General features: G+C 35.3%; 2 protein-coding genes across 2 annotated transcripts; both read left to right on the top strand.

Annotated features, from left to right (window-relative positions):
* The first annotated feature begins 1,474 nt into the window (after positions 1-1,474).
* On the top strand, positions 1,475-3,704 carry LOC125204942 (uncharacterized). Its single transcript, XM_048103715.2, has 2 exons — positions 1,475-2,394; positions 2,493-3,704. Exons 1-2 carry the CDS (start codon positions 1,643-1,645, stop codon positions 3,655-3,657), a joined length of 1,917 nt encoding a protein of 638 aa, XP_047959672.2. The 5' UTR covers positions 1,475-1,642; the 3' UTR covers positions 3,658-3,704.
* A 1,790-nt stretch (positions 3,705-5,494) lies between these two features.
* On the top strand, positions 5,495-7,402 carry LOC125206475 (uncharacterized). Its single transcript, XM_089059853.1, has 2 exons — positions 5,495-6,156; positions 6,255-7,402. The coding sequence occupies exons 1-2, from the start codon at positions 5,621-5,623 to the stop codon at positions 7,375-7,377; spliced, it is 1,659 nt and encodes a 552-aa protein (XP_088915979.1). The 5' UTR covers positions 5,495-5,620; the 3' UTR covers positions 7,378-7,402.
* Positions 7,403-17,623: the final 10,221 nt, after the last annotated feature.

The following is a 17,623-nucleotide window of genomic DNA, read 5'->3' as shown; positions in this document are numbered from 1 at the left end:
ATTATATTTTCGATATATATTAATATATATCGAAATTTTCGATATATATCGATATTTAACGATATATCGAATTTCGATACTATATATCGAAATATCGATACGATAACGATATGAAATTTTTTTATATCGAAAGTCGATATATCGAAATTCGATATATCGAAACTTTCGATACGATAACGATATGAAATTCTTTCATATCGATATTTTCGATACGATACACGATACAACGTTTTCGATACGATGTATCGTATCGACCCACCCCTAATCATACTATCTCTTACTTTACAATTTCTCCGTTTTAACTATTTATTATCATTTTTACAAAATGAGTGCAGAAAAGTGACTAGGACTCCTAAAGTGGGATGGAAGAAGTATAATTTAAAGGGATTAATACACACTTGATTGCGATATACTTATAATCTAATCGAGCCCCGCTACTTCACAATCTACAATTTCCAATCCTAATAGAATTTGATACTCCGTCCGTCTGCCATTAGGAGTCTCACTCTTTGTGTGGAAAAGTGGGTGAAAAAAAGTTAGTGGAATAGGGGTCCCACTTGTATATATTAGTTTTAAATGAAATGTGAGTGAAATGAGTTAGTGGAAGGTGTGAACCTGTTACCATTTATGGTAAAAGTGAACCGTGACTCCTATTCGCGATCGGACTAAAATGAAAAAACGGGACTCCAATTCGCGGATGGAGGGAGTACATAGTAGCCGCAAGATTAGGGTTAGGTCATTATTATCGTTGCCCTATTTCCGTTGTAAAATTATATTATCACGTGTAAACAAAATAAACCCATGCATTAAATTACAAAGATTAAAGTGGGCATGCATTTGCGTTTTCATGTGTAACAAACCCAAAGCATTACTTATTAAAAAGAATAGTTTTGAAATTGAGCTGTGTTTTATTCTTAATCAACGTTAAGATTACCCCGTTATGTGTATAAGGTTACTTGATAGAATAGATATCTACTTTCTTTAACAAAAAAAGGTAATATTATTTGCTTTGCTATCAATCCAAGCACATTTTTTTTGTAATATAGACGCATGCAGCATGGATATATACTAGCTAGTTCTAACTCGTGACAAATTGGCATACCATATTCATTCTTTAAGTAACCCAACACGAGTCTCATAATTCTAAATTAATTTACACACACACACATCTTTCATTTATATAATTTCAAAAATTGTTAAAATGCATTTTGGTGCAGTAATTTTAAAATCGTTGTAATTATCCTTCTTTTATATATATGAACTAAAAATTCTATTCTTCAATTATTATTGGTTTGAAGGTATTGTGTTCAAAAAAGTTCAAAGAGGGATGGGGGAATACATAAAAGTCACTAGAGGCCACAAAATGTTAGTAGTTGAAGTGTGAGATTTATTCTTTGCCTTCATGTCAATCTACCGTATATATACTTTTTCATTGTATATATTGTAGTGCTCATGCCCTATATTATTCATCCATATGTTTATTCAATTACTACCACATATATCGCTCTCGATGTTATTTTTGTCATTTTTTTAAATTATTTTATCCAATATTGATGCACACAAATTCACAAGTCACGACTATTTGGCTTGTACATATGCATGTTTGCAGTTTGCTCTTGTTATTTTACATTGGAATTTAATCATGGAGATGTCTATTAATTATTTCTTGCATAAACATCCTTTATTTCTCACCCAACATTATGATAGGGAGACTATATACTGTTACGTGTGTAAAAAAATTGTAAGTAACTCGGAGTTAGCATATGCATGCAAGCAACATCAGTGTATAAATCGTCCTAGTTATAGTCGAGTTATCCTTCATAAACGATGTGCAGAGTTACCTGTAACACTTTCACATCCCTCCCACCCTATGCATCCTCTTAAGCTCACTGATTATCGCGGTATGCGAAACGAAAGTTGTAATCTTTGTAATTTCCGAATGAGTAGCAATGTAGGGTACAGGTGTGATAGTTGTTATTTCAACATTAATGTAGAATGCATAAATCCAGGGTTGTTTAAGGAGAGAGTAGAGCTGCAACACCCGAGTCACAGCCATCCATTGACACTGATGAGGAAGCAACCTTTCCAATTTATGTGTGATGGTTGTGGCACTGATCAAGATGTGGACCACGCGTATGTGTGCAACACGTGCGAATACTGGGTGCACGCGACTTGTGCTTCTTTGCCGATCACTCTCCCACAAGATCGCCACCAACACCACCACCACCGGCTTTCTCTAGCCTTTTGTTTCCCAATGAAACATCGCGAATACCAATACAAGTGTGATGTTTGTGATAAAGATTTTAACATCACATGTTGGCTCTATTTCTGTAATGATTGCAGATACTTTGTCCATCTCAAATGTGTTGGATCCACCACAAAACAAGACATTTTGTAAGCCTTACACTAACTAACTCCTACTTATTATATTTGTTACACAATGTGTTTATTTACTAGCCATTGATTGATTATATTTAATTTGTTGGTTTCAGGAGTATATATCACAGTGATGTGATCCAATTCCCATTAGCAAATGATAGTTTCAGCAGAATGTTAATCACACCTTTTGTGATGGGGGAGAAAGGCATTGCTATCCTTAATGTGAATGACATGCCAACAACCATAAAGATGGCAGAAACAACAGCAAGTTATTCATATTTATTCAATTATCACAAACATCCTTTGAGTTTGGTTTCAGATGATGATGATGAGGGCAAGGGCAAAGCATTAGAGGAAGACGAGGATGAAGATGAAGAGGTAAAGATATGCGATGTGTGTGTAACACCTATATCTTCTCCTCCATATTACCAATGCAGTGATTGCGAATATTTTATCCACTCGATTTGCTACTTGTTGCCCAAGAAAATATCATCATCCACCTCTCAATATGGTGAGTGCCCAAAAACAGATGGTAAAAATCATAAATTCGCAATGTATACAAGCTCTAAAGAAATGGATGAGACTTGCTCCTATATTTGCTGCGACCTTTGTAGACATCCTACAAATGGTATGGTGTATATTTGTGAAGAGTGTGGCATGATTATGGATGTCAAGTGTGCATCTCTACCAACTGCTATCACATATGCAACTCATCCTCAACATAAACTCCTCATGGGCAGAATAGGATATACACAAAGCCGCAGTTCATACAAGTGTTATCATTGTTCAAAGTATACCACCATCACAGACTATATTGGATATAGATGCAGCGAAGATGGTTGCGAGTTTGCATTGCACTTGAAATGCACTCAGCTACCGCTGAGTGTAAGAAAGCCCAAGTGGGATCACCACCCGTTGCTGTTGACGTTTAATGCCGCTACAGACCATCCCTCTGATTTCTATTGCGAGTTTTGCGAAGGGAGATTGTATCCCAAGAAACCCATGTATCACTGCCGCCAATGCGATCAGTCTTACCACTTTCGTTGTCTTGAGACTGGATCTGGTTGGTATCGAAACGTCAAATTCGGGCGTCGGTTTGAGTTGGACTCTCTACACCCACACCCTCTCAGATATAACTTCATCACCCTCAAGAAATGGTGTGACATTTGTCACACACAAGTTTATGCCAGTCTTGGATTTCAATGTGTATCATGTTACTTTGTTGTTTGTGTAACTTGTGGAGATAAAGTGTTAGCGAAAAGGATGTATATTTCTTAGTTTTGACCATTTGGCCATTTGTACTTATATACATATGTGATCATGTACCTTTTTCTTGTAATTAGTTTAATAGTATGCATACCCAAAATTTAAGCTACGCACAATTCACAAAGCAAAGTAGTACTATTACTCCCTCCGTCCCCGATTAAGAGTCACATTTCTCCATTTTGGTCCGTCCCCAGTTAAGAGTCACACTTCATTTTTATCATAAATAGTAAGTAGGTCTCATATTCCACTAACTCAATTCACTCACATTTTATTACTCCCTCCGTCCCAGTTTAAGAGTGCCATTAATCCCTCCGTCCCAATTTAGGAGTGCCAATTAGTTATGGCACAGGTTTCAAAAATTGGTGGAGTGTGTAATAAATGAAGTGAGATGGTGGTGTGTGTAATAAATGAAGTGAGTTGGTGGAAAGTGAGATGGTTTGACTTCTGGATTTTTCTTTTTTAGTTTATTTTTATGTAGATAATGACATTTGGGTGTAATTTTGATGAATAATGGGGTAAAATTTTATGTCAAAATATGGAAAATTCTAAATGTGACTCCTAAACTGGGACGAACTTTTATGACAAAATGTGACTCTTAAACTGGGAGGAGGGAGTATAAAACTAATATAAAAAAATGGGTCCTACTTCCACTAATTTTTTCAACCAACTTTTCTTTACATTTCTTAAAATTCGTGCCCGGTTCAAAGTGTGACTCTTAATCGGGGACGGAGGGAGTACTTTTTAAATGGATGAAGAGGTTTTGGGAACTCAAGTCGAGCTTGTATGATTCTGAATCAACTCTTTGGAGGGATAAATTAATCGGGCATTTTTGGCTTTAAGATGAAGAAGATGCAAAGAAGATGAAGAGGAACGAATAAGAGGGGTTTTGTCGAAGGAGAAGGGGATGTTTAGATCCTGACAAGTTGAGGAATGGTTTGAAGATGTTTGTAAATTCCTCATTTGGGATAGAATCATTCATTCTTTTGATGTCTTGATATTTGATTTTGATGTTTTTGATTGAAAGAAAAGGAACATGACAATACACTTTCACTGGGAGGATTAATTTATATATAGAAGGCCGGCCCCATCTACTCTATACTTAAAAAAAAAGATAGTACTCCTATTTGCTTTGCTATAAATCTAAGCATACTTCTTTTGTAATATAGACGATTGCATGTGTATACCATTGTTCTCAAATGAGATTGTATCGAATAAAATATATACTTGGAAGTCTCTTGTAAACTTTTCAAATCTGTATCAATCTCGAGATACTCAACTTTCGTTGGGAGATTAATTTATAAGTAAGGCCCACTATTAACTTTAGTGAAAAAAGATACACATCTATTTTATACTTTAAAAAAGATAATATTATTTGCTTTACTATAAATCTAAGCATATTTCTTTTGAGCAATCACATGTTTTGTGTAAAATTAATCTAAATCTAAAATCGTACCAAAGGCTTTTTCTTATATTTGAAAGGTACCGTAATTCAATAAATTTACACAATTTTCACCCCACATATATATATTGTGGTGATCATGGCAGAGGTATCCATTCAAACATTTACACAATTTTCACCCCACATATATAGCTCTCGACTATTAATGTTACTACTTATTTCGTCTTTCTTAAATTACTTTTGTGATTTCTTGATCCATTGATGCACACAAGTCACACGTCACATATATTTTGGCTTGTATCTAAGCATGTTTTCTCTAGTTTTGTGATTTATTTTATATAGGGATTTTAATATGGAGAAGTCTTTAATTTTTTTTTTCATCAACATCCTTTGCTTCTCACCAAACATTATGATAGGGAGAGTTTAGAATGTTACGTGTGTGGTAATGTTGTAAGTAATTGGGAGTTAGCATATGCTTGCAAGCAACATCAATGTAATCGTAGTGATAGTGCTCGAGTTATCCTCCATAAAAGATGTGGAGAGTTACCTCGAATACTTTCGGATCCCTCTCACCTTATGCATCCTCTTACCCTACTTGATTATCGGCAACTTCCAGCATATTACACGTGTGATCTTTGTATAAACACAATGACTAGAAAGGTAGGGTATAGGTGTGATAGTTGTGATTTTGACATTCACGTAAAATGCACAAAATCAGGGTTGTCGAAGGAGAGAGTAGAGCTGCAACACCCGAGTCACATCCATCCATTGACACTGATGAGGAAGCAAGCTTTTCAATTTATGTGTGATGGTTGTGGCACTGACCAAGACAAGGACATGGCGTATGTGTGCAACACCTGCGAATACTGGGTGCACGCGACTTGTGCTTTGTTGCCTAGCCTTCTCCCGCAAGATCGCCACCAATGCCACCACCACCCGCTTTCTCTAGCCTTTTGTTTCCCAATGAAACATCGTAGATACAGATACAAGTGTGATGTTTGTGATAAAGATTTTGACGCGACATGTTGGCTCTATTTCTGTGGTGACTGCAGATACTTTGCACATCTCAAGTGTGCTACATCCACGACCGACACAACAACACAAGACGTTTTGTAAGACGACTTTCATTATTGTTATATACTCCCTCCCTCCATATAGATAACCTTAACCAAAGCATGATTTACTGAATTAAATGACTTGTTGATTTCAGGAGTATAGATGATCAAAGTGATGTGATCCAATTCCCATTAGCTGACATTTCCATTTCAAGTATGTTAATCACACCTTTTGTGATGAGAGAGAAAGGCATCATCCCTAATGTGAATGACATGCCAAGAATCATAAAGATGGAAGACACAACCGCAAGTTATTCATATTATCACAAACATCCTTTGAGTTTGGTTTCAAAAGATGATGATGAGGGCAATCACGAAGAAGACGATGCTGAAGATGAAGAGAGGAAGATATGTAATGTGTGCGTAACACCTATATCTTCTCCTCCATATTACCAATGCGCTTCTTGCAAATATTTTATCCACTTGATTTGTTGTATGTTGCCCAACACATTATCTCCCACCTCTCAATATGATGATTTCCCAGTTTCAGATGATAAAAATCATAAGTTGACATTGTATGCAAGCGATGGGGATTTGTCCTTGCATTGGTGCTACCTTTGTAAACATCCCACAAATGGAATGGTGTATAAGTGTGAAGAGTGTAGAATGATTATAGATGTGACGTGCGCATCTCTTCCAACTGCTATCAACCATGCATCTCATTCTCACACAAACCTCATCATGTCTACATTAAAACCCAAAATAGAGAAAAACAAGTGGATCAAGTGTTATTGTTGTGCATACTTCCTTGGAAGCTCGTTTGGATATATTTGCAGCAAAGATGGTTGTGAATTTGCATTGGACTTGACATGTGCTCAGCTACCACTGAGTGTAAGAAAGCCGGAGTGGGATCACCACCCATTGTTGTTGACGTTTGATGCCACTTCAGACCATCCCTCTGATTTCTTTTGCGAGTTTTGCGAAGTAGAAATGCATCCAAAGAAACCAATGTATCACTGCCGCCCATGCGATCAGTCTTACCACTTTGATTGCCTTGCCACTGGATCTGGTGATTACCGAAATGTCAAATTCGGGGGGAAATTTGAGATGGATTCAATACACCCTCACCACCCTCTCACTTACAATTACATCACCCTCAAGAAACGGTGTGACATTTGTCACAATATAGCGTATGCCCACCTCGGATTTGAATGTGTATCATATTACTTTGTTGTTTGCCTACATTGTAGAGATCAAGTGTTAGAGAAAAAGATGTAATTTCTCAATTTGGTTAGTTCGTTCATTTGTGTGTGTATATTATGATCATGTATTTTGTTGTCGTAATGGGCTTAATATATCTTTATTTTACTTGCATATATTTACCCTGCATGTTGAGAAACCAAATGACGATATAGTTTTAATAGTACACAATTTTATTTGAAGTCATTTTGATAATGTACAATGACAAAAGGAGCACTTAAATTAAAACTTTTTTTCTTAATTAAAATTTCATTTTGTCAGTTGGGCTTTTGATATCTTAATTTAAGTTCAACTGTCTATTTATTATTCACATAAACGTTTGAAGAAAAAAAAAAAGTAAAAAGAGTTATTATTCACATGTTGAGTCAAAATGGGACATCAAATAAGGGACGGATGAAAACTTGTTAAGAAGGATATTATTCAATCTTTGATTTTAAGATGTGAAATAATGTATTACAATTTACAAATATTTAATTAGCGCTAAATCAATAAGGTTAACTTATAGAAGGCCCACTATTAACTTTGGTGAGTATACATATATATCTACTTTATACTTTAAAAAAAGATACTAGTATATTATTAACTTGTGACACTTACATACCATATTTATTCAACTAAGCAAACACAAGTCTCATATTTACAAATTAATTTGCACTACACTTACAAACACATGCATCTTCCATTTGTCTGGTTTCAAAAATTGTTAATTGCTGATTTAGGTGCAATAATTTAAATATCGTGATATATGTGAACAAAGAACTATATTCATCAATTATTGGTTTATTGTATCATTATTAAACAATCACAAGTTTTGTATTTAAATATTGAAATCTAAAATCGCATTGAAGGTTTATATTCCATATTTCAAAGGTATCATGATAATTAAAGTTAAAAGAAGGGGGAAAAAATAATTAGTCAACTAGTGTTCTTCCATCAACTAGTGTCATTTGGAGGCTAGTAAAATTATATTTAATTTTAAACTAATAACAAAATTTTGATCATGATTTTGAATATCATAATTGTAATAAATTCATAATCAGCGCTGATATCTGTCATATTTATAAATATCATAATTGTAACAAACTCATGCAATAGTGTTAAATTAAGTAGTGTTTTTCAATCAAAGATACTTAGCTTCCGTTGTGTTTCATAAATATCTACTACTAAATTATAGAAGGCCCACGACTAAAGAATAAATATCTACTTAATTTATACTTTTAAAAAAGTAATATTTTTTGTTTTGCTATAAATATAAGGACATTTCTTTTGAAATATAGACGCATGCATGCTGCATGTGTATATAGTGGTTTTAACAATTTAACTTGTGATGCCATAATTAACACAAGTTAACACAACTACAAAGGTCTGATAATTACAAATTAATTTGAACTACGCCATCTTCCATCTGTCTAATTTCAAAAATTATTAAATACCGTGATATAATTATTTACAATTATTATTCTTTCATATAAACTAAAAGGTTCATCTTCAATTGCTTATAACATCATAATCCAAAATCAAAACCAAATCTCTACCCTTAAACTTTAAAATGAGTGGATGAGATTAAATCTTACGAATCTCAATAAATAGTAGACAAAATATCAACAAAAGGGTAAGATCATCATTTTGTTATCATATCATAATTTTCGTGTTTCTTTTTTATATTAACATGACATGAGTATTTCAACACAAGTACACGAAAATATCAATCCAGTTTTATTGAGATTTCACATGCATTATATTGAGATTTTACATGCATAATATTGAGATTTTATATGCATTATATTGAGATTTCGTCAAATCATCAACATACACGAAAACTGAAATAAAAATCATCAAATTTCATCATCCTATCATAATTTTCGTGCTTTTTTTTTATATTAACATAGTGTATTACAAATATCAACACAATGACATTAGTATTTCAACACAAGTACACGAAAATATCAACCCAGTTTTATTGAGATTTCACATGCATTATATTGAGATTTTACATGCATAATAATGAGATTTTATATGCATTATATTGAGATTTCGTCAAATCATCAACATATACGAAACTGAAATAAAAATCATAAAATTTCATCATCCAAACATCGTCGGAACATATGCAATTGAGATCTCGTTAGAATCCTTATAAAATTATTTTTTTTGATATATTTTTACAAAAAAATTAATTTAAATTGAGAGAGTTACGTAAATTTAAAGTTTTAGGATAATTTTAATAAGAGGAGACTGACATTAATACCCTTTAATTTTATTTAATAATTATTTAAATTTAAAATATAATATTATATCAACCACTAGATCCCATAATCTAATGGTTAAAAATTAGTCTTAATTTTGGATTGTTAATTAGTTAGCAATTGATCCCGGGACGGAGCCACATGGTCTCCAGGTGGGGCATTTGCCCTCTCAAAGTTTTATATATACTATATTTTCTTTGGTAAATTTGCAACTTTATTCATATTTCTTTATAAATGCCCCTCTAAATAACTCTAATTTTCCCCATGTACTATAAGTTTGCCCCTCCTAGATAGAATTCCCGGCTCCGCCCGGAATTGATCACTTCCCTAAACTGAACTAAGATCTATATATTTTCATCATATATAGTGGTTTGATTACTTTATTAATTACTCCATTAATCAATCACAATTGTGACGATATAGTTTATACCTACCGTGGATTTGAATGTATATCACTTTGTTGTTTGTGAAATTAGTGTAAGAAATAGCTAAAATAATGTAGTAATTTCTTATTTTCTCCCTCAATATCCCATTTGTACGTATGTATGTACGATCATACCTTGTTCTTGTAATGAGATTATGAGCATAAATGCATAATATCTTTATTTTACTGGCAAATACTCTCTCTCTGTTCGTGAAATGTTGTCCACTTTTGCTATTTGGGAAATGTTGTCCACTTTGCGTTTTTTCCATTTTTGATAAATGGAGTTAATTTCCACTAACTCATTAGTCATTATTAGAAGCGGAGCTACAATGAGGCATGAGGGGCCCTTGGGCCCCCAGCCATTGGAGACTTTAGTATAATATATATATTCAGAGGTGGAAATAATGTGATTCAGTAGTGTAGTTGGCCGGTGAAACCGGTTACATTTCTTGTTGTGGGCGAGGTGCTGAGTTTGATTTTCAGCTATGCCTTCTTTTTTTAAATATTTGCCCAACTTTAGTATGCCATTTCTTGTCAAATAAATTACAATATATATTTATCCAATAACTACCCCAACCTTAGTAAGCCATTTCTTGTCAAATAAATTACAATATATATTTATCCAATAACTTTTACTGCAATTCATTTTTCAGAGACGTGATTAATTCATGACTTTTAAAGGGTATAGGTTGAAAGGATATCATTTGTTAATAACTTGTGAATATTGTTACATACATTTTTAAACTATTTTTTTATTAGTATTGTAATATAATTAATAGTTTTACCAAAGAATTTTAATATGTCCATTTAAACAATTGCTTTTACTTATGAAAAACTTAATTTTATTAGTAGGTAAAATTCTTTTAAGGTCATCACAAAGTTCTTATATCAATTATTTTTTATTAGATTAAATTTCTTGATATGCATTTATTTTTTGTGTACTAAATATCTGAAAACATTCCATTATTTTTAAGATCTTCTGATTTTAAATGATGAAAAAAAGGCAAAACATAAAAGGGTCTTCCTACTACTAATTTCGATGGCAATATCATCGAGAGATACCCACATTTATTAACAGTGAGCGCTAAAATTCTTGGACGCCCCACTACAAAATTCATGGCTCCGACACTGGTCATTATACTAACATTTTATAATAAAACTAATATTTAAATGTGAAACTCACATTCCACTAACTTTTTTTCACTCACTTTTCTTTATATATTTTAAAATCCACGCCGAGTCAAATGCGGACAACATTTTGAGGACGGAGGGAGTAGAAGTATTTAGCATGTTGAGAAACCACATGGACTTGTGTGCAAAACACAAATTTTATTCACAAATGCATAAATATTACTCCCTCCGTCCACGAAAATTCATCCCGGTTTGACCGGGCACGGGTTTTAAGAAATATAATGGAAAGTGAGTTGAAAAAGTTAGTGGATTGTGGGTCCTACTTTTAAAGTATTAGTTTTATAATAAAATGTGAGTAGAAATGAGTTAGTGGAATATGGGGTCCACTACCAAAAATGGTAAAAGTGAAATGGGACAAATTTTGGGAGACAGACGAAAATGGAAAACTGGGACAAATTTTCGTGGACGGAGGGAGTAATAGTTATAACATAGTTTTAATATCTTCTAGCCGTTGTAGTACATTACACGTTAAACCAATGAATAAATCTATTTGTATGCATGCATAATAGAAAACAAAATGTAAATATAAGTTTATGCAAGCACAAGTAAAGAAAAGGTATTTGTCCCACGAATTGTATTACCAATTTCAGTATATATCACTGGCAGATACGTGTAGGTCATATAGATTCCTCTTTTTATTATTACTATAATTATTAAATATTATTTATTTTACATCTGCCTCTGATACTGATCATAATTGTAACAACTAATGCTTATATATTACACAGACAATAAAGTACAATTCAGTTGGTAAGACGTTTCTCCCTCAACTAATAAGTCGAAAATTTGAATTATCACAAGGGTAAATGGTGAAGCTTTATTGATCATCTTTAAAAAAAAAACATGCATTAGTAACATAACAAACATAGTAGTATTAAACTGAGCAGTGTTGTATATTTCTCAATCAAAGATTCTTTACTTTCATTGTGTATATAAGGTTAGCTTACACATGGCCCACTATATATTAACTTTGGTGGGTATAAATATCTACTTTACACTTTAAAAAAGGATAATATTATTAGCTTTGCTATCAATCCAAGCACATTTTTTTTGTAATATAGACGATTACATGTGTATACAATAGTTCTAAATTGTGAAAGTTGCATACATACCATATTCATTCAACTAATCTAACAAATGTATCATAATTACAAATTAATTTGTATTACTCATAGTCACATATATCTTGGATTTGTCTGATTGAATTTTATAATAATCTCAAATTAATTTTGCAGTACACATACACACACAATCGAAGGTTTTATATTTTAATTTTAAAGGTATCTTATCTTATTTAATAAAGTTGAATGGGTAAAGAAAATAAAAGCTAATAGATGACCCACAAAATGTTATCTGAAGAATACATATAGGTGTAATAAGAGTTCTTTGCTTTCATGTCAATCTACCATTTATGTATGAGCATGCATGTCTATATATTGTGGTGCTTGATACAACTGTTTTACAAAATTCCTACACCATATATAGCTTTCATTATTACTGTTATTTTGTTGTCTTTCTTAACTACTTTTGTGATTTCATGATCCATTGACGCATGCACACAAATCACACATACATATATTTGCTCTAGTTTTTTGATCTTATACTGAATTTATACACTAGATTATATATGGAGAAGGTTATTTATCATTTTTGCCATGAACATCCTTTGTTTCTAAGTAAACAACATGATGAGGAGACTTCAAATTGTTACGTATGTGGTGATGTTGTAACTAATTTTGAGTTAGTATATACTTGCAAAGAACCTCATTATAATAGTAGTAGCCGAATAATGATCCATAAAATGAGTGGAGAGTTACCCCGCCAAATACATTCGCATCCCTTGCACCCTGAGCATCCTATTCACCTTTGTGATTATAGACACATGACTGCAGGTTACTACTGTAGTCTTTGTGGTGACACAATAGGTAGCAAGTTAGGATATAGGTGTCCTATTTGTGATTTTGACACTCATATAGAATGCATCAATTTAGGGTTGTTGAAGGAGAGAAAAGATCAGCAACACCCGAGCCACATCCATCCGTTGACACTGATGAGAAAACACGTTTTTTCATTCAGCTGTGATGGTTGCAGCACCAACGATGTGGACATTGCGTACATATGCATCACGTGCGAATATTGGGTGCACGTGAGTTGTGCATCGTTGCCTATCCTTCTCCCACTTGATCGCCACCAGCATCACCACCGGCTTTCTCTGGCCTTTTGTTTCTGTTAGCGTTACAAGATCAATGGATCAAAAGATCACAAGTGTTGATGAAATTCAAAACCATGAGGATATGAAAGATCAAGAGTATGCTGTCAATAATTGAAAGAGAATGAAGAGCTGAAGCAATATCTATAGTTGCACCATTATTATCCATAATTGTAAACCAACTGTTATAAAAGCTTTATGCATTCTAGGAATTGGATTAGACGTACTGTAACTCTATATATCTTGTCTTCCTTGACTAAGATATTAATTCTCTCAATCATTTTTATAATTAGAAGCATACTTGTCTTCTCAGGTATATTTTAATTTGGTTTTCTTCATGGTATCACAGCCTTGAAGTAACATTTTCCTTCTCTACCTTCTTTTATCTATCTTCCATTCTTCCTCCTGCATCTTACTCTAATGTCAGAAAGCGAGACATCTGATGCTGCTACACAGAGCTCTACACCTTCTCAAAACTCTATTATTCTCATTCATCCTCACAATCACCCCATTTCTTTCAAACTCTCTGAATCAAACTACCTCATTTGGAAACAACAGATCATGGCCACTGTACGCGGATATGGCCTTGAATCATTTCTTGAAGGGGATCAACAAATTCCTTAACAACTTATCTCAGTCACGGGTTCAACAAAAAGAGTCATCAATCCCGAGTTTCTCCTCTGGAATCGCCAGGACCAGCTGTTATGAGCTTGGATCCAATCTTCTTTAACAGAAAGTATCATGATTCGGATCGTGGGTCTAACATCCAGCCATGAAATCTGGAAAACTATTGAAGCAAATTTTGGGAGCTAGTCAAAGGCAAAATTGTTGCACTACAAGCTGCAACTTCAAACTCTGAAAAATGATGCACTCCCTTTGCGTGAATATCTCAACAAGATCAAAACGTGTTGTGATCTGCTCGGAGCAGCAGGTTGCAAGGTCATGGATGAAGACCATATCCTCCATATTCTGGCAGGTCTTGGCAAATTCGTGGAGCGTGCAGGATGCAACTAACTTGCTTCTTTCTTTTGAGTCAAGGTTGGAATCAACAGATGTCTCCCCCATCAATCTTGATGGATCCCAGCCGACGGCTAATCTTGCTCAAGCCACTGGTCAGAAGCGAGAAGGACCATCGCGTAACCACCGTGGCGTTTTTGTAGGATATGGAAGAAATGAAGGTGGTAGAGGAACTGGTTACTGTGGAGGGAGAGGGGGCCGAGGAAGATTTTCTAGCAACCGTCTGGTGTGCCAACTGTGTCAGAAGCCAGGTCATACGGCGGAAAGATGCTGGCACAGATTCGAACAAAACTTTGTTCCACAATCCTCCCCACAATGACCACCACAACAGCTCGTCTTTGGCCAGCAACAACAGTCTCTTTTGGGCCAGCATCCTGCTACTAACATAGCGCAGGCTCGGCACAACAATGGTCAGTCTCATCACTCCCACTCGAAGTTCAACTTTGACAATGCTTCCTCAGTATGGTATCCGGATTTCGGAGCCACGAATCACATCTCAAATGATCTGGCAAATCTGAATGTCAGCTCTGAGTATCATGGAGGTATGAAGCTTCAACTTGGTAATGATAATGAAATTAAAATTGCCCATATTGGTCAGTCCTTGTTCCATTCTACTCCCTCTCCTACCTCTAGATCCCTTCTGCTTAATCATCTTTTACATGTTCCTCAAATAACCAAGAATCTTCTAAGTGTGTCTCAATTCGCTCAAGACAATTCTGTATTTTTTGAATTTCATCCGTCTGCTTGTTTTGTTAAGGACCAGGTCACCAAAAAAAATTCTTCTCAAGGGAACTCTTAGCCATGGGCTATACAAATTTCACCTTCACAAGTGCCCTCCCATCAAGTCCCCTGCTCATTCTCCCATTTCCAAGAAAACTCCAAGACAACCTGCGGCTTCTGCAGTGTCTCTCTCGAGTCGTCCTTCTCCTGTTGCTTGTTTCTCTAGCACTCATGTTTCTAGTTTAGAGCTTTGGCACAAACGATTGGGTCATTGTGCCCCTGATATTGTTAAAAAGGCTCTCACTAGTTGTAATGTTTCTTTTCAATCAATGAATTTTATTTCCTTATGTCAACCATGTTGTCTTGCCAAATCTCATAGACTTCCATATATTGCATCATCCACACAATACACATCTCCTCTGCAGTTAGTTCATAGTGACTTGTGGGGGCCCTCTCCTATAATTTCCAGAAATGGGTATAGATATTATGTTACTTTTGTTGATCATTTTTCAAGGTTCACATGGTTGTATCTTTTGAAAAGTAAAGGGGAGGTAAAATCGGTCTTCAAACACTTTTAATCCTTGGTTGAAAATCAGTTTAACACCCGCATAAAGACTCTTCAAAGTGATTGGGGAGGGGAATATAGAAGCCTCAAAACTTTTCTTTAAGCCTCGGGCATTCACCATAGGCTCTCATGTCCGTACACTCCACAACAAAATGGTTTGATAGAGAGAAAACATAGGCATATAGTTGAAATGGGACTTTCTCTCCTTACTCAGAGTGGTTTAACTACTTCTTTTTGGGATGATGCCTTCACCACTTCAGTTTTTATAATCAATAGACTGCCTACCAAAGTCCTAAATTTCTCTAATCCATACGAGAAGTTGTTCCACTCCAAGCCTAATTTTAATCTCTTGAAAGTGTTTGGTTGCCTATGTTATCCTTTTATTAAGTCATATAATAAGCACAAATTGAACTACAGATCCAGCCCCGCTACCTTCCTAGGCTACAGCTCCACACACAAAGGGTACAAAGCTCTTCTCTCATCTGGCAAAGTTATCATTACTAGAGATATCTCTTTTGATAAAGGAGTTTTTCCACATAAATCTTCTCCTCCTGTCTCACCTCCACAACCTCAAGTTGATCCTTATATTAGTCTTCTTCCTCTCCCAATATCACCCCAACTACAAGATTCTATCCCTTCAGCTCAAGTATTTCCTCCCACTCCTGAATTGAACTCTCTTCCTCCATCCGAGTCCTCCTCACACACTGGTTCTCCCACTCAAATCCCTGATCCTCCTACCCCCATGTCTTCCAGTTGCTCACAGTCATCTCATGCATGTCCTATTTCTTCTTCTCATCCAATCTCTGCTACTAAATCCAAGCCTCCTCAACACTCCATGATCACTCATTCTCGTGTCGGTATATTCAAGCCCAAAACTTTTTCCATCACCATAAAACCCTCTGACCTCGTCACTCCAAGGTCATATATTGTTGCTCTCTTGATTAAAGTGTGGAAAGAGGCCATGTTAGAAGAATTTCTTGCTCTATTGAGAAACAAAACTTGGACATTGGTGCTTCTTCCGCCCGGTAAGAATTTGGTGGGTTGCACATGGGTTTTCAAGTTAAAAAAGGACGCTGATGGAGCCATTGCAAGGCACAAAGCACGGCTGGTTGCTCAAGGTTTTTCACAGGAACCTGGATTCAACTTCAACGAGACTTTCAGTCCGGTTGTCAAGCCGAACACGATTAGGCTTATCCTTGCAATTGTTGTTTCTTGTGGTTGGTCCATTACCCACCTGGATGTGAACAATGCATTCTTACATGGCGATCTTGTTGAAGATATCTACATGAAGCAGCCCCCTGATTTTGAACAAGGCTCCCCACATCTTATATGCAAGTTGAACAAAGCCATATACGGCCTGAAACAAGCATCTCGCTCTTGGTTCCTCACTGTTCGTTCAGTGCTCCTTGGACTTGGTTTCTCACAATCTCGTGCATACACCTCTCTGTTTTACAGGAATCGCATGAATGAAGTTACTTATCTTCTCATATATGTGGACGACATGTTGATTACAGGCAGCTCATCTACTGCAATTAAAGAAATTGTGTCTCAACTACATATGCACTTCTCCCTAAAAGATCTAGGGGAGGTTACTCACTTCCTTGGAGTGGAAGTCACGCGTACAGCCAATGGACTTCATCTTTGTCAAAAAGCTTACATATCAGATCTTTTGAAGAAGATGCACATGGATGGGGCAAAAGGTTGTCCCACTCCAATGGTTTCATCCTTGCGATTGTCAAAACATGAAGGGAATCCAATTGTGGATGGTAAACTGTACAGAAATGTTGTAGGTGCTCTTCAATATGCAACGATTACAAGACCTGAAATCAGCTTCGCTGTCAACAAAGTGTCTCAGTCTATGTCATGTCCACTTGACACACATCGGAAAGCTG

This window comes from Salvia hispanica, chromosome 6 (genome assembly GCF_029641045.1).
Source record: "Salvia hispanica isolate PSC_SH4W2 chromosome 6, Shi_PSC_v1, whole genome shotgun sequence".
Taxonomy (NCBI): Eukaryota; Viridiplantae; Streptophyta; class Magnoliopsida; order Lamiales; family Lamiaceae; genus Salvia; species Salvia hispanica.
This window is presented reverse-complemented; position numbering and strand designations above follow the sequence as displayed.

Coding starts and splice junctions, on each gene's coding strand:
- LOC125204942 (XM_048103715.2), top strand. CDS start 1,643: ATGGAGATGTCTATTAATTATTTCTTGCATAAACATCCTTTATTTCTC. Junction 2,395..2,492: donor ACCACAAAACAAGACATTTT/GTAAGCCTTACA, acceptor TGTTGGTTTCAG/GAGTATATATCACAGTGATG.
- LOC125206475 (XM_089059853.1), top strand. CDS start 5,621: ATGCATCCTCTTACCCTACTTGATTATCGGCAACTTCCAGCATATTAC. Junction 6,157..6,254: donor ACAACAACACAAGACGTTTT/GTAAGACGACTT, acceptor TGTTGATTTCAG/GAGTATAGATGATCAAAGTG.